At 46.2% G+C, this 17728-nt stretch overlaps 1 protein-coding gene across 1 annotated transcript in view; it reads right to left on the bottom strand.

Annotated features, from left to right (window-relative positions):
• Positions 1-17728, bottom strand: part of LOC122938219 (kinesin-like protein KIF20A) — a 117222-nt gene that overhangs the window by 50386 nt on the left and 49108 nt on the right. Inside the window, exons 7-11 of the mRNA XM_044293591.1 lie at positions 15738-15813; positions 15475-15633; positions 2697-2808; positions 1340-1411; positions 925-1071 (exon numbers count right to left, since the gene is read on the bottom strand). Coding sequence (XP_044149526.1) covers positions 925-1071; positions 1340-1411; positions 2697-2808; positions 15475-15633; positions 15738-15813 — 566 coding nt within the window. The remainder of the gene's footprint in view (positions 1-924; positions 1072-1339; positions 1412-2696; positions 2809-15474; positions 15634-15737; positions 15814-17728) is intronic.

Here is a 17728-nt window from a genome sequence, read left to right as displayed (position 1 = left end):
CACAATGATGCCTGGCTGAGATAGGGTGAGATGAATGCCAGGGTATTACCACAAGTCCGAGCAACCGGGAGCCTACCTATAAGGGGTAGGTTGTCGCCACTGCGGGTGAAGAGGATACGAATGGTATGCCCAGGGGATTCGCTAGGAGAAGGGAAAGTCTACAATCAAGTCTCCAAGGGGGGACTGTTATGGACTATTGATACAAAATGGATACTTGCTTGTTGAGCTAAGATGGTGGCCAGGCATTCAGCCAACACCTATAAACTAGAATCTTACTTTGTGTTTTTATCATGTGTTTCTTTGTGGTTTCTGTTCAGCTCAAGCAAGCAGCTACAAAGATAGAAGTAACGGTTTCACCCAGGGGGGAGGGAGAAGGAATTTCCTCTGGCCGTCAAGGTTACAGAAAAGTAGAGAGTTCATAGCCAATAGAAAATATATACTTTATCTTTCACCCCCCCTCCCACTCCCTCCTCTCATGAAACCCATGTTGTTTTCAGAAATAAACCAGAGATACTGATTAACTCCATGTAGTGAGTTGTCTGTCTGATCTCTCCGTGCACGTATCTTAATTAATTTGGAGCAGTACATCAAATCAATCTGGCAGCTTTGTCAGAACCAGAACACAGGTGCGCACTTAATGTCAGCAATAGATTTAACTACAATTGTCAATTATTGGGTCATCTGCAACTGACAATTATGGAAAAAATCTGTGGCTATCAGAGCATCTATGTGCCTGTTTAGTACACAAACATTTGTATTCAATAGACCCTACTACACCATTAGGCATTGTACAGAAAAAAAATATATACACATTATTGATTTAACACAAGAACAAACTGTTGCATAATTCAGAAAGCACATCAATTAGCTGCCAAGCATATGCACTTTGTGGACATACCTGGCTATACCGTACTACAAACTTACTTTGGGTTCTGGCTCTGTTTCAGACCTGCAATGCATTTGCCAAGGATGAGAAGAGAGTTATTTATATTTCCAGCTTCTTTCAACCTATCACCAACAGTTTGCGTTTTATTACAACGTTCAGATCCAGCCAAGTCACACAAAGACATTCTGCACAGAGAAGACATGGCTGTTAAGTAGTGTGAATTGAGTTTGCCTGAAAGATATTATGCTCGGACTAAAATATAAGCCAGCGCTGTGGCTGTTCACATCAGAGTTTCGTTTACCATAATTCTGTTCCATCAGAGCAAAAAAAATGTTAAGTTTAATTTGTTTGAATAGGATATTGTGAGCAATTTGTATCTGTTCCATTAGGAGTCATGTGAAAAAGCCCTTACCTTATACTTCACCTAAAATTAAATGCTGCATTTTCACTTACTCTGAAACGCCAAGAATGCTAGGGTCATCACCATGGCTTAACTTGATAAGTCGAATGGTAAAAATACTGTGACTAAAAAATAAAAAAGATAGTGTATTAATGTCATAGCATTTTATACGCATCTTTAGCAAATACTCACAATTCTGCAATATGCTAATTAAAAGGAACATGGTAAATCCGAAAAAAAATTATAATTGCCGCTTGTTTCAGAAATAGATAAAAAGATTGATAATTGTGTTTGCGGAAATAATTCTTGTTCCTAAAACAGTCTCAGAAATCTTGCAGAGAACACAGAGGTTCATTTACTTCCGATAGTTTTTGCCTGAGAAACGGCACTTGAGGTGCTGTGTCAGCCATTTTGTGAAAAGGAAACATAGGCGAGTGGCTCATTTCCTAGGACACATACAGATCAAATCTATACTATAAACAACTTATAACCTCAAAAATTCTAGTGCACTGGAGCCCATAGACACCTATGATCATACATACATTAAAGAAAAATCATTGAACTTACAAAAAGGTTCATCAAATAGTATACAAGATTATATCTCAATTCATATATCACAAATATTGAATATTGCCAGAAAGCAAAAGGGAGAAGTCAGCTGGAAAATAGATACTGGAAAACAGCTGGGGGCAATATCAACAGTTCTTCTGCTTATATAGAAATACTACAGTCTCTGATGCTATATATTAGCCATTCAGATTATACCAGTTATAACAGATCCTAGTGGGACTAATATGGAAATAACTAGACTATAGTAGCACTAAATAGCACAAGTTACTTCACAACATTGAGCTAAGAGCTGTCTGGATTATAATCCTGAATACAGATAAGAACTTCAGCTGAATCTCTGTGGAAATGGAGTTCATGAGGAGACATTTAGTACAGAGAGGACTGAGACTGTGGTAATGGAGACTGCTTACAAGTGCTGATGCTCATCAGCCACAACCCCATTTCTTTTCTGTATTCCATGTCCCCTCATGAATGCCAACTATATCTCTGTAGGAATGATCATACTAAACTGTGATAAGTAGAGCAGATTGCAGTAATATGTCCTGCTGTGTGTTTAGGACATTTCCCCTGATTGCTCCCCAGAGAAAAACAAGCCATCATAATTAAATAAAAGGCATTTGGAAATATATTTATAATAAAAGTAATATTTAAGTATTTTCAGTAATTTTTTTTTTTTTTAATTCCTGGAGAACCCCTTTAATGGGAGTTCTGAACACAGAAGCACCGGTTGCTTGGCCATTCCCGTTCTCTGTCTGTCGCTTACTGTTTGTTATTCCCATCTTGGCTAGCCCTTTTAAGCGTACAGTCAAACAATCCAAATAAGTCTTACTAATATCTTACCTTCTACTTGACTGCTGATTCATTTTGGTTGATGCTAAGCTTCGATTCTTGTTGCCAATTTGCAGTATTTTACATGCTTCCTCTGTGCTAGTGATATTAAACCACTTCAAATCTAACAAATTTTAAAATATATATTTTAGATATATAAATTGAAATAGTCAAATTAAAACTAAAAAGGTGTGCAAAATTATATATATATTTTATTATACACACACACACACATGTAAGAGTTGTGCCACAGACAGCCTTGTGGCATTTTCAATGCACTTTTTTTTAAATCAGATCATTTTTATTGTAATTTGCAGCTCAATAAATAGATAGTACAACCAGTACAAGTAGTGTCTTCAAGTGTCTACAGTACACAGAATATTTTTTATGCAATTTTTAGTTGCCACAGCAAAAAGTGGATCCAGCAAGACAGACAAGTCCTTCCTTTAGAATTTGTATTCCTTTCAAACACTCATCTGCTTTTTGCCAAAAATAAAATAAAACCCGCCACAAAAATGCCTCATGCACACAGCCGTTGTGCGGCTGTTCCGTGCATTGGGAATGCAATTTTTCAGCCCCCAATGCACAGGCAACATCCGTGTGGCGGCCGGGACAGATTAAGACCTATTCAACTTGTATGGGTCAGTGATCCATCCGCACTATGGCACGGACAGAAACACCACGGAAGCACTCCGTAGTGCTTCGGCGGGGTCCCGTGCCTCCGTTCCGCACCGCAACTCCAGATTGCAGACCCATTTAAGTGAATGGATCCACATCCATGATGGCAACGGCTGTGTGAATGAGGCCAAAAAAAAATATATAAAATTAAAAAAGGGATGCGGCCAGTTATTACATGCTGACCAATAGGAAATTATAAAATGTTCCAACATAGACCATTTTTGTAATGGTATTTTAAGACTGTAAAGACAGACCTGAATTTACAAGTTAAACAGTGATGTGGCAGCACCCTAAAATCTGTTAGCTGCCATCTTGTCATATGACAACTACTGCTTTTGTTCTAGCTAAAAGGGTTGAGTTACGGGGGAAAAAAAAAAAAGAAAAAGAAAAAGGAAACCTACAGAAATAAAAGGGTGGTAGCCTCCCCTCCCATTCAGTGGTTTCCTGTCCCTGGAGTGGGAGATCTACAATTTTTCCTTTTTAGGTCTTATCGTCGGTCTTTGCTTCCTAGGCGTTTCCTAGCGGGCTGACGGTTGCGTTGCTGGGCAGGCCGACAGGACCCTAGGATACAGAGGTGCTCCAGGCATGTGGGTTAACTCTCAGGGAGAGCTCTGCCCCATGGGAAGCGCCATCTAGGCGGCAGTAAAGTGGTCATCCTTGGATGCGAGGCTCTACCACTTGAATTTGGGTTGGAGTGTGAAGGGCTTCCGGACACGTGGGGTGATCACTTCCGGTACGCGGAGGGCATGACGCACTTCCGGTTTTTCCTCTGGAGCTCCAGCGAGGACCGCACATCACACTGTCTTCCGGTTTCTAAAGCAGCAGATAGGTCATTGACGCAGTCTTTTTGTATTTAAGAGGTGCAAGCCAGACCAGTCTGTGAGCCTATACAGGATGGTCTGTGCTTGTCTACATGTAGGAGCCTCCTGGCAGTTGTTACTTATGTAACAAGGCTATGGGCCAAATAGATTAACTATCTTTTTTTTCCATAAGTGTATAGAATACAAATGGAAGAGAGAAGACAGGAATCTGCTGAGGGTTTAGTGAATCCCATCCTGGTAGTTCATCGATCTTCATGGGGGTAAGTGGCTCAGTTATTTGGCCTTTTCTATAATATTGCACTTTGTTGTACTCTCTTTTTTCCAGCCTAAACCTGTCACGGTAGGTGTCCAGGAAACTAGAAGACAGAAAATGAAGATCCGACTGACTGGATCCAAAACTAAGGAACAAAAGGGAGAGCCCTGCATCAGACCTGGCTCTCTCCCCAACTGCTCAGCCTATGTGAAAATCCCAATGGTAGATGATCGCATATCCTCATACCTCGACTGCATAACACCTGAACACCCTATAATAGTGAGGGGACACGACCACCGGCTCCCTACACTAGATACGGAGGGAGTCAGGGTCACCTGGGATCCAGCAAACAGGAGAACACAAATGAACGAACAAAAAACTTATCTGTAGAAGACTCAGAAGTAGGATCAGCATGCACACACACTCCAGGAAATAAACCGCAAAGTGATGCAGTATGGGAAGGAATTTAAAGGGATGCAATCAGTGCAACTACATGACAGCTGAGAGAGGCTAACGAGATGAGAAAATGAAAGCAAAAACAAAAAGGAACCTCAAGGAGGTTCTGAAAGACGTCTGTCAGAGCTTCTCAGATGTCTGGTGGTGACAGTACCCCTCCTTCTACAAGTGGACTCCGGAAACTCAGAGCCCACCTTCTCAGGATGAGACCTATGGAAAGCCCTGATGAGACGAGTGGCCTTAATGTCCGTCACTGGGACCCACATCCTCTCCTCAGGACCATAACCCTCCCAATGAACGAGGTACTGGAGAGAACCGCAGACAACACGAGAATCCACAATCCTAGAGACCTGAAATTCAAGATTACCATCAACCACAATCGGAGGAGGAGGCAAAGACGAAGGTACAATGGCTTGGACATAAGGTTTTAATAAGGACTTATGAAAAACATTATGGATTTTCCAAGTCTGAGGAAGATCAAGACGGTAGGCAACAGGATTGATGACGGACAAGATTTTGTAAGGCCCAATAAACTTAGGACCCAACTTCCAGGAGGGAACCTTCAATTTGATATTCTTAGTAGACAACCACACCAGATCACCAACATTCAGGTCCGGACCAGGCACACGTCTCTTATCCGCCACACGCTTATATCTCTCACTCATGCTCTTTAGAATATCCTGAATCTTTTGCCAAATAGATGACAAAGACTAGGAGAATCTGTCCTCATCAGGTAAACCAGAAGACCCCTCTCCAGAGAATGTCCCAAACTGTGGATGAAACCCATATGCACCAAAAAAATGGTGACTTATCAGAGGACTCCTGACGACTGTTATTTAACGCAAACTCAGCAAGGGACAAAAAAGAACACCAATCCTCCGCCACAAAACAGCGCAGATATGTCTCCAGATTCTGATTGATGCGCTCTGTCTGGCCATTCGACTGCGGGTGGAAAGCAGAAGAGAATGACAACCGAACCCCCAAGCGAGAACAGAAAGCCTTCCAGAAGGCGGATAAAGATCAGGAGCCTCTGACTGGGCTACCTGAACCTCTGCCTCCAATTCAGGATGAAGAGCAGAGACCACCACACCTTCAGCCAAAATGGGACCCGGGTCTTCAAAATTCCCACCTCCCGGGAAACAACGTGACAGGGCATCCACCTTCACATTCTTAACCCCAGGGCGGAACGTGACAACAAATTAAACCTTGAAAAGAACAAAGACCATCTGGCCTGTCTCTGGTTCAGACGCTTGGCTGACTCCAAGTAGGCCAGATTCTTATGGTCAGTAAACACGGTAATAGGGTGTCTGGCTCCCTCTAGCCAATGGCGCCATTCCTCAAAAGCCAACTTGATGGCCAACAACTCCCTATTTCCCACATCGTAATTTCTCTCTGCGGAGGAGAGTTTCTTCGAGAAAAAGGCACACGGTTGCCATTTGGCAGGAGAGGGACCCTGAGACAAGACCGCACCCACACCCACCTCAGAAGCATCAACCTCAACTATGAAGGGTAGAGAAATATCAGGTTGTACCAAGATGGGAGCGGAAGCAAAACTCTCCTTGATATTAGAAAAGTCCTTACGCGCCTCTACCGACCAGGAGGAAAAATCTACCCCCTTTCTAGTCATATCAGTGAGTGGTTTAACAACAGGAATAATTCAAAATAAACTTCCTGTGATAATTGGCAAAACCCAAAAACCGCATCAGCGCCTTCCGATTCTCAGGAAGCTCCCACTCAAGCACAGCGCGGAACTTCTTGGGGTCCATGCGAAAACCAGAAGCGGAGAGAGAGAGAAGAAACCCCAGAAATTGAATTTCTGGAACCGCAGACACATTTTTCCAGTTTAGCGTACAATTGTGCAACTACATGACAGCTGAGAGAGGCTAACTAGATGAGAAAATGAAAGCAAAACAAAAAGGAACCTCAAGGAGGAGGTTCTGAAAGACGTCTGTCAGAGCTTCTCAGATGTCTGGTGGTGACAAAACCGATGAAAATGCTAGCAAAAAAAAAAAAAAGGGCCAGATTGATCATTAGCTCAAGTCAGAAAAAATGGAGTGAAAAAGTCGCAAAAAAATGCACAAACGCTAAAACTGCGCACAAAATTTGCTCTGCACTATGCTCGCCAGTTTTCTGAAAGTGGGCGTGTTTTCTTATGTAAATGAATCTCTAGACAGATTTACTATTTGGACCATTTAAAAAGTATCAAAAAAGGCGCAATTTCACTCCAGTGAGGACCATGCTTATTTTATGAGACTTTTTAATAGAACATGAGACTTTTTCGTAAAGATGTGCGACTTTTGTAAAGCTGCTTACTGACGGATAAACTGCTACCGTCTTAAAGGGCCGATTATAAATCCGACTTGGCTAAAACTGACTTTAGCCATATGTGAAAGTGGAGTGAGCTGTCAGTAATGATAAATCTGTCCCACAGAGTGTGCGCTGTGCAGAACTCTCCTCTTATGGGAAAAAATTGTGCCAGATATGCATCGATAAGACCATTTCGGACGAATCACCATCCTTGTTAGAAAACATTAGATCACTCATTAAGACGGAAGTTAAAAATTCCCTAAAGTCAGGCAAGAACATCTGTTAAGGATAAACGTGCAAAATTTGGTCTATCCCGGGACTTCTCGCCAGACAGTGACATCACCAGGGCCGTCCTCATCTGGTTCCTCATCTGAAGACGAGTACGTCCAATACCTTTTTTACTTCAGAAGATACGGATAAACTATTGAAAGTCATAAGATCTACCATGAACATTGAGGATGTTAAGGCGGATAAAACTGTAGCAGACTGTTTGAGGGGGTTACAGGAAAGGAAGGGTCAGTGTTTTCCCGTACATGGCAGTATTAGGTCCTTAATTCGGAGGGAATGGAGGAAGCCAGGCAGGAAAGTATTTGCCTCTAGGGCCTTTAAATGTAAATATCCATTTGAAGAGGTAGCTTCTTCCTCTTGGGGAAAGCCCCCAAGATTGATGTTGCCATCTCTAAGTAGTCTAAAAAAATCCTTGCTTCCCTCTGAAGATACTGGTATGCTTAAAGAGCCCTTAGACAAGGAGGCTGAAACCTTCCTTAGGGGTGCCTGGGAGGCCTCTACCTTATCCTTTTGCCCTGCCGTAGCGGCTACAGTCACGGCTAGGACTTTAGCTCTCTGGTTACAGCAGCTAGAAGTGCAATCAAAAGAAAGAGCCCCTAGGGATCAGATTTTATCCTCCTTGCCAACTTTACAAAAAGCAGCTGACTTCTTAACAGATGCGTCAGTTGATTTGATTAAGCTTAGCGTGCAGTCGGCCTCCCTCACCAATTCTGATTGTAGGGCTCTTTGGTTAAAAAGTTGGAGTGGGGGTAATATAGCCTCCAAACAAAGGTTATGTAATATCCCCTGCCAGGGAGAATTTTTGTTTGGACCAGAGTTAGATGACCTTTTTAGAAAAAGCAGCCGATAAGAAGAAAAGGTTTCTAGTCCCTAATCCTGCTGCGGTCTTTGGTTCCAGGAATAGGCAGTCCTTTCGTCCCTATAGAGGTAATATGGGCAGAATACCAGGCAGGGATAAAGATCAGAGATTTAGATCCAATAATTTTTTGGGGGAAAGGATTCCTATTCGGAAAGTCTTCCTCTACTAATAAAAAATAACCCCAACAATGACGCCAGGTTAGAGGTGGGAGGAAGGCTAAAATTCTTCTAGGCGGCCTGGGAAAGGATTGCAGGGCCTTGGGTCTTGGATATTATTCATTCAGGTCTAAAACCAGAATTCCATACTTTGCCTCCGCTAAGATTAGTCATTACAAAAAGCATTTGTGTAAGAGGCTGTTTTCCCATAATAAAAGAAGAAGTTTTGGACCTTATCAAGAAGAATGTTTTGATTCCCGTTCCTCCAGAAGGGTTTTTTCTCCCACCTGTTTCTGGTTCCAAAACCAGAAGGTACACACAGGACTATCATCAATCTCAGGGATTTGAACAAATTTCTGGTTTTTAAAAAGTTCAAGATGGAAACAATGAGAAATATGATCCAGCTTCTTTTCCTCATTGTTTCATGGCAGTGATGGATTTAAAGGACGCTTATTTCCATATCCCCATGCACCAGAGGTTTAAAAAATTCCTGAGAATGGCGATTCCGATAGAGGGTCAGATTCGGCAATATCAATTCCAGGCATTACCCTGTGGCCTGTCCATGGCCCCAAGGATATTTACGAAAGTAGTGGCAGAGATGGTGTAGTTTATAAGAATGAAAAATATTTTTATAGTTCCATATCTGGACGACTTTCTAATTCTAGCGAGTTCCCAGCTGGATTGCGAAAAGAACGTTCAGACCTTTCAGGAACTAGGTTAGATAGTAAACTACAAAAAATCCAGATTGAAACCTGTAAAGATAGAGGTTCCTTGGCCTAGTTTTGAACTCAGACTCACAGAAGAAAAAAAAATAAAAAAAGAAAAAAATCTGGAATCAAGTCAAATCCCTCTCTTCCACCTCCCTGACTCTTCGAAAGGCCATGTCTGTCCTAGGATCTCTGATTTCCTGCATCCCGACAGTGAAGTGGGCCCCAACTTCATTCCAGTCATTTACAATCAGAGATCTTGACAGCATTCAAAAAGCACAAGGGGATATTGGATGTCAGGATAAAAATTTCAGACACGACCAGAAGGAGTCTATCTTGGTGGCTGGACAGGGACATTCTAGTTCAGGGAGTTCCATAGTCCTACCCAGATCCTATTGTCCTGACCACAGATGCGAGCCCTTGGGGGTGGGATGCCCACGTTCGAGAACACAATTTTCAGGGTCTATGGTCCCCAGTTCAAAAAGGAGATTTTTGTGAAACTCACCTGTAAAATCTTTTTCTCGTCTTTTCCATTGGGGAACACAGACCATGGGTATAGCTTAGAGGTATTAGTAGGAGGGACACTATGCAAATGAAAGAGCTCCTCCTCCTCGGGCTATACCCCCCGACTCCACCAGGAGGAACTCAGGCGTTGCACAAGCAGTAGGAGAAGGAGCAAGAAAAAAAATCATGGAAACCATCGGACCAAGCCATAAGGTCCAACCAGAAACAGAAAACTGAACTAAAGACCCCTCCTGCAACAGGAATAATGGGTGGGAGCTGTGTCCCCCAATGGAAAAGACGAGAAAAAGATTTTACAGGTGAGTTTCACAAAAATCTCCTTTTCTCGTACTTTTTTCCATTGGGGGACACAGACCATGGGACGTCCAAAAGCAGTCCATGGGGTGGGAAAAAATATCAGCACCGCCAGGAGGAACGCCCAACGGTCAAACAGGAACCACAGCCTGCAAAACCCTGCGGCCAAAGCCGCATCAGCCGAAGCCAGTGAATGCAACTGACAAAAATTTGCAAAGGTATGCAAGGACGACCAGGTGGCCGCCGTACACAGCTGAGACGCAGAGGCACGATTGCGTCTTGCCCAGGAAGCCCCCACCGCCCTAGTGGAGTGAGCGGCAATCCTAGCCGGGGGAACTCCACCACAAGCGCGACAAGCCGCGGAAATAGCCAAGCAGATCCAGAGCGCCATGAACGGCGGACGGAAGCAGTAGCCGCGAGATACACCTTCAGGACCCGTACAACATCCAGGGAATGCAGAGTGCGTTCCTTGGGGTTAGCCGGAGAAGGACAAAAGGAAGGCAGGACAAGATCCTCATCAAGGTGGAAGGGAGAGACCACCCTGGGCAAAAAGAAGGGGACTGGACGGAGCACAACTTAAACCTGGTGGAAAACCAGAAAGGCTCCTGACAGGAAAGAGCGGCCAGCTTCGACACCAGTCTGACTTAAAAGCTTGTGATGGGATGTGAACTCACAGCCACTGCATAATAGCCCAGAACTTTAATCACTACGCCATGTAGCTGTATCAGAAGCTATGGTCACAAGGAAGACCTCTTTCCAGATGAGAACAGTCAGAGAGACCCTCCTCAAAGGCTCGAAGGGGGCCGACTGCAGAGCGCGCAGAACCAAATTGAGATCCCAAGGAGACAAAGGGGGAACATACGGGGAACCGAATGCGCCACCCCCTGAAGAAAGGTCACCACCGGACCCTTAAGAGCAAGGGATCCCTGACGGCCCGCGCCGAAACCTGACCTTACAGGGAACTAAGCGACAGTCCCTGCACAAGCCCAGACTGAAGAAAAGACAGTACCATCAAGATGGAAAAACGAAGGGGAGGGAACCCCGAACCCTCACAAAAAGACAGGAAGGCCATCCAGGTACGATAGTAAATCCGGGAGGAATAAGACTTCCCCGGACTGATCATGGTCCTAACCACTGAATCCGAGAACCCCATCTTCATCAGGATGGCGGTTTCAACAGTCACGCCGGTAAACGAAGAGACCGTAAATTCTGGTGGAAGAACGGGCCCTGAGACAGTAGGTCCTGTCTGTCGGCAAGAGGCCATGGGGCGTCCGCCAGCAACCGAGCCACGTCCGAAAAACCACGCGCTGGCGAGGCCACTCTGGGGCGATGAGAACGGTCGGATTCCCTTCCGCCTCGAACTGGCGTAGACCCTTTGGTAGGAGAGGAAAACAGAGGAGGCTGAAGTCCTGCCACGGAGACACCTGCAGCATCCATCCGTACGCCTTCAGATCTCGGGCCGCGAGCCAGGACCACTGGGATCTTGTTGTTGAACCCGGACTGCCATTAAGTCCACATCCGGACGGTCCCATCTGTGGCAGATTTCTTCGAACACTTCTGGATGCAGAGACCACTTCGCTTGGATCCACCTTGTTGTGGCTTAGAAAGTCCGCTGTCCAGAAGTCCGCTGTCCAGTTGTCCCCTCCTGGAATGTAAACTGCTGACAACACCGGAACGTGCGTCTCCGCCCACGTCAGAATTCTCTTCACCTCCTGCATCACCATCCGGCTGCGGGTCCCGCCCTGATGGTCGATATAGGCCACGGCCTGCGGCATTGCCCGTTTGAACCCGCACTGGGAGGCCCGCAAGGAGAGAGATCCAATTGGAGAGAGAGAGAGCGGAAAAAAATCGCCCTCAGTTCCAGAAAGTTGATTGGAAGGCGAGACTCTGCCGCCGACCAAATCCCTTGAACCGTGCGAGACTGGAAAACGCCCCCCCAACCCAGGATGCTGGCATCGGTGGTGACGATCGTCCAGGAGAATGTGAGAAAGGAACTCCCCGACCTCAGGTTCATCGGGAACAGCCACCAAGGGAGAGCTGCCCGAACCCGCTGAAAGGTAAAGGATCTCCTGTTGCGCCAGGCGAGTGTGAAACTGGGCATATGGAAGGCCTCGAAAGAGGCTACCATAAGACCCAGAACCTGCAAGTATTCCCGAATGGAGAGGCACGGGGAGCGCAGCAGATGCGACACTGCCCCCTGGATCTGGGAGGACTTGAAGGCTGGCAGAATACTTTGGCAGCCGAGGTGTCCAAAATCATCCTCCGGAAGGAGAGCCTCTGGGACGGAAAGAGGCAGGAGTTTGGGAAAGTTACCAGCCAGCCGAACCGTTCCAGAGTCTGAACAGTGATCCGGACGCTGTCCTTGGTCTGCGGTAGAGAGGGGGGCCTCTATCCGGATATCGTCCCGATAGGGCAGCAAAGGAATGCCCCTGGTACGAAGAAGCGCCATGAGCGGTCCAGGACCGTGGCAAGGACCCGCGGGGTGGTCGCCAACCACGGAGCCATCCGAGGAGGGATGCTGCTGCTCACGCTCCCTGTTAGTAGTCGGGCGTCTTCTGTGGAAAACCACTTAGAGAGGTGATTGGCGTCACAGGATTTGAAAATGCCCTATAGTCCAAAAAGGACCTGGCTCGTCCGAGCCGGATAATTCCCCTTCGGATTACTCTCCCTAGGGAGGGGGAAGAGCAGTCCGAAAGCGCCACAGGCGAGGTGAGGGGGGTGGAGAGACGGAGACATCCGAGGTGGGATGCTGCCGCTCACGCTGCCTCTTCGTAGTCAGGCACCCACTGTGGGGACCACAGAGAGATGGAGTCGTTAGCGCCACAGGATTAAAGGACATGGTTGCCTTGGCGACTAAGACCAATTTAGCGGCCGCGCGGGACATGGCAGATGCCCAAGCGGGGACCGCAGGCTCCAAGGGACGTGGAGGAGGGGGGTAAGGCAGGGATGCAGGTAATACTTATCTGCTCCTGCAGATCTTCTCCCTCGACTCCAGGACCAGCAGGGATGCACCTCTTCAGGCTTCTGACTCCTTGTCCAGGAGTGCAGTGTTCTGGTGGAGGGTGGCAGCAGGAGACCCAGTAGCTGGTGGGATACCGGAGCTGCAGGTCGAGCCCGGATCCACTTGTCTTCTTTGGGGGGCAATGGAGGCAGCCAGGCAGCGTCCAAGGACGGCGGCGGGCACTCCACGGGGGACCAGGAAGGCGCCATGCCGACCTGTGTCCCCATCTAGAAAGAAAATAATAAAACTGAGTAGAGTGATGAGGAGCTGCACGGCCGTGAGCAAACAGAGTCTCCGGTGTAAGGAGAGTCAGAGCGGCATGCCGAGGCTCCGCCCCCCCCCCGAACGCGTCATTATGGCGCGAAAAAAGCGTGTGAAACAAGCGCGCGCGGGAAAATATGCGCGAAAATAAGCGCACGCGCGAAAATATGCACGAAAATAATCGCGCGCGCGATTTAAACAAACACCACGACTCCCCTCACGTGGTGCAGCAGGGGTTAACGAGGCCATGGAGGAGCGGCCTGCCGGCGGGCGCTGAGAGAGCGCAGCAGCCAAGGCCTGACGAGAGAAGCGCTGAAGCCCACCGTTTAAGGGGGAAGAGATGCCAGTACTCCAGTGCCAAAATGAAGAAAGTGCCCCATCAGGATCCTTCTTCAAGCTCACCCAGGTAGCCACAGACAAACAGACACAGAGGGAGGGGGAGGGACTGGGCAATACTTATCTGCTCAGCATGCTCCCTCGATGTCCAGACCAGCAGGGATGCGCCTCTTCAGACTTCTGACTCCTAATCCAGGAGAACAGTGCTCTGGAGGAGGGTAGGCAGCAGGCGTCCCAGCAGCTGGTGGGATGCCGGAGCTAACAGGTCGAGCCCGGATCCTCTTATCTTCTTGGGGGGAAATGGAGGCAGCCAGGCAACGTCCCAAAGACGGCGGCGGGCACTCCACGGGGGACCAGGAAGGCGCCATGCCGACCTGTGTCCCCATCTAGAATAAAAATAACAAAAAGGAGTAGAATCAGAGAGTGTCAACCTCCTTCACCAGACACTAAGCAAAGACTGAGTTCCTCCTGGTGGAGTCGGGGGGTATAGCCCGAGGAGGAGGAGCTCTTTCATTTGCATAGTGTCCCTCCTACTAATACCTCTAAGCTATACCCATGGTCTGTGTCCTCCAATGGAAAAAAGTACGAGAAAGTACCCTGCCTAGGTGGCTTAGACTGGGCATCATACAATCCTACTTGGAGGAGGGCCTGTCTCCACCAATCTCGGTGAAGGCTCACTCTACTCGCTCAGTTTCCACTTGGGCAGAAAGGTCGGGTGCTTCTATTGAGCAAATTTGTAAGGCGGCCACATTGTCTTCACCTTCTACTTTTTTCCGTCGCTACCGTTTGGATCTGCACTCTTCCTCTGATCTTTTTTTGGGAGAAAGATTTTGCAAGCGGTGGTCCCTCCCTAGGAAGGGTTCTTTCCTCTGCAATTCTCTCTATGGTGCTGTCGTGGGGAGGGGAAAAAATTATGATTACACTTACCGGTAATCAGATTTTCCAGACCCCACGACAGCACCCTTCCTAATTCCCTCCCTTGGTGATAGGTTCTGTTTTCTAATAGAGTAGCAAAAAATAAATAAAAAATGTTCCTCTTTCTCAAGATCTGTATAGTTTGTGATTTTTATACTGTTCAGATCAGAATGATTAATGGTGTAGGAGTCCCTCTCTTGCTCTGTAATCCACTGAATGGGAAGAGATGGCTCCACCCTTTTATTTCTGTAGGTTTCCTGTCCCTGGGGGTGGATCCCTCTCTCTATGGTGCTGTTGTGGGGTCTGGAAAAATAAGATTACCGGTAAGTATAATCATTATTTCCTCATTTCCCTGGTTTTCTTTTGGCCTTTTGTTTACCTGCAATAACAATCTGAGTTTTTGTGCCCCTCCTCCTACTCTGCAAAGACAATTAACAACAGTGCTGCCCTGAGTGACATGTCTGCCTGCGGGGATACTGAGCAGCATATTGTATGTGTAAGACTACAGGTCCCAGCTGTACAATGACACCGCTGACACACACAGGATCTTCTCCCTACCTGTTCTTGCTTGTGCAATGCTCTGCACAACTTCTCCAGTCTGTCAGCTCCTGTGCCCAACATTTGTCTGCTCACTGCCTGCAGCTACTCAAAGCCTTCTGCCCCGAGTCTGTGCTGAAGGGGTTAAAGTTTTTCCTGAAGAATCCAGGGAGAGAGCAGACAGCAGCAGATGGCAGTGCAGGGGGGGTAGGGGTTGCCAGCACAGTGATACAGAGCTGCGCTCTCAGGCTTTTGCACGAAACATCAGGGCAGGGACAGAAGCTGACATCACAGGTCATGTGACCTCAGTGAGCTCTAAGAAAGGAGCCACTGCAGATGCAGCAAGTGCATGGCAAAGCATTTACATTTGATTACCAAAAAACGCGCACACACACACTACCTTTCACATAAGAAGTGCCTAACTGATCATCACAAATCTTCAGTGTTGCCCTCTTTTGGTTCTTTGATGTAGAGAACTGGTCCAGTAAGTCATACACATATTCATTGTAGATTTCAAAGAAGGATATCCAAGCAGAGAACTGATTTTGGTCACTACATCCTAGAATTATACATTGGTATTAGTTTACAACTGAAAACACCCCACAGTTCTTGGGATTCACAAAACTCAAATGGCTCAGTAAGCAGAACCAGTGTCTGATTTACCTTGATCAGCAGCTAAAGCATCTTCAGAAACCAGACTTCGCAGATTTCCAGAACTAGTAAGAGTTTTCATACCATCCTGGAATACAATTATAGCCATCTATTAGCATTTCCTATGAATCGTTCGTGCGCACCTGCAAAATGAGTACCAAGGAGCTTTAGGCCCCTTTCACACAAGAGCGTTTTCCACACTGGTGCGATGCATGAAGTGAATGCATAGCACCCGCACTGAATCCTTATTTCAATGGGTCTGTGCACACGAGTTTTTATTTTTATCTTTGATTATTATTATGAATGCATTGGGTGATAATCGCAGCATGTTCTATATTCTGAGTTTTTCACCCAGCCCTGGCCCCATAGAAGTGAATGGGGCTTCTGTTAAAGGGAACCCGTTGCCGGGATTTTGGGTATAGAGCTGAGGACATAGGTTGCTAGATGGCCGCTAGCACATCCGCAATACCCAGTCCCCATAGCTGTGTGCTTTTATTGTGTAAAAAATAACAATTTGAAACATATGCTATGGGGACTATGTATTGCGGATAGCGGCCATCTAGCAACCCATGTCCTCAGCTCTATACACAAAATCCCAGTGACAGGTTCCCTTTAAAAACACATTGCATTAGGATGTAACCTGGATGCAGTCAAGGTGCAAGGTGTTTTTCACTGATGGTTGCTAGGAGATGTTTGTAGCCTCCGCCTAGAAGTGTAAGCTTGTAAACACAAAAGCCCTTGCCCTGCGCTATAGACCTCTGATGCTCATCTCAGAGGCTGCTGAAAAAAGGGAATATATCCGGGTGCAGTTCTGAAGTCCCCACCAGTCACCATTAATATGCAATGTAACCTACAGGTAGCATGTTATAGAGCAGGAGGCGTTGAGCAGATTGATATATAATTTTAAGAGCAAAGTTTCAGTGAAACGTATTTATAAATTCCTGCTTTGGGCTTTGAAGTGAAGGAGGCGGTCCCATCAGTGACTGACAGCTATCTCTGTATACAGTCATGGAAGGCAATCACTGATAGGACTGCCTCCTTGACATCAAAGCCCAGAATGAGCAGGAATTTACACTGAATGTTTTCCCAGAAAAACTATATGCTCAGCATCTCCTGCTCTATAATGTGCTGCCTGCTGCATCAGGAAACCTGACCACGAGACCATAGCCTAAAAGGTGCTTTACTGCTTGTAAGTATTTACTATATAGCAAGCTGATCCAAGTTATTTGTTACGCATCATGAGTTTTTGTTTACGTTAACACGTTTATAGGGGGATCTTCCGCCAAAAGATGATTTTTATGTCACAAGATGCAAAAAAAAAAAAAAAAAAAAGTGTAACAGTTTGTTGTTCAGACAATTACACAGGCCAATGACTGGGAATGAACGTTAGGGCAATTTGCCTCCTGTAAACATTTAATGACCCTATATAAAAAAAAAAATACATATATAAGCACGTTACCAGCAGATGTGTATGCTTACTATATCTGCACAGTAACCAAAATATAGCTCTGTTCTAAACACACAAAAACGAGATTTTTGTATTACTTACCAGTAAAATCTCTTTCTCGCTCTTTCCTTGGGGGACACAGCAGACCTTGGGTATAGCTCATCTCCCTAGGAGGCGTGACACTAAGAAAAAACTGTTAAGCCCCTCCTCCACAGCTATACCCTCAGCCTGGAGAGAAAGGCTGCCAGTTGCGTGTCCAAGTAGTGAAAAAAGGCAAAGTCCAAAAGTGGAACCAACAAGCCAACTACCCAACGGGTAAAACAACTCTGAAACCGTGCAGAGAAAACCAAAGAATGGGTGGGTGCTGTGTCCCCCAAGGAAAGAGCGAGAAAGAGATTTTACTGGTAAGTAATACAAAAATCTCGTTTTCTCGCCCAGTTTCCTTGGGGGACACAGAAGACCTTGGGACGTTCAAAAGCAGTCCAAGAGGGGAGGGACCACAGCACCAAGGTGAAGCACCCGAAGGCAGCAAGGAAATGCCGCCTGCAAAAACCAG

Source organism: Bufo gargarizans, chromosome 5 (genome assembly GCF_014858855.1).
Source record: "Bufo gargarizans isolate SCDJY-AF-19 chromosome 5, ASM1485885v1, whole genome shotgun sequence".
Taxonomy (NCBI): Eukaryota; Metazoa; Chordata; class Amphibia; order Anura; family Bufonidae; genus Bufo; species Bufo gargarizans.
Note: the sequence above shows the minus strand (reverse complement) of the source record. Positions and strands in the feature narration are given on the sequence as shown.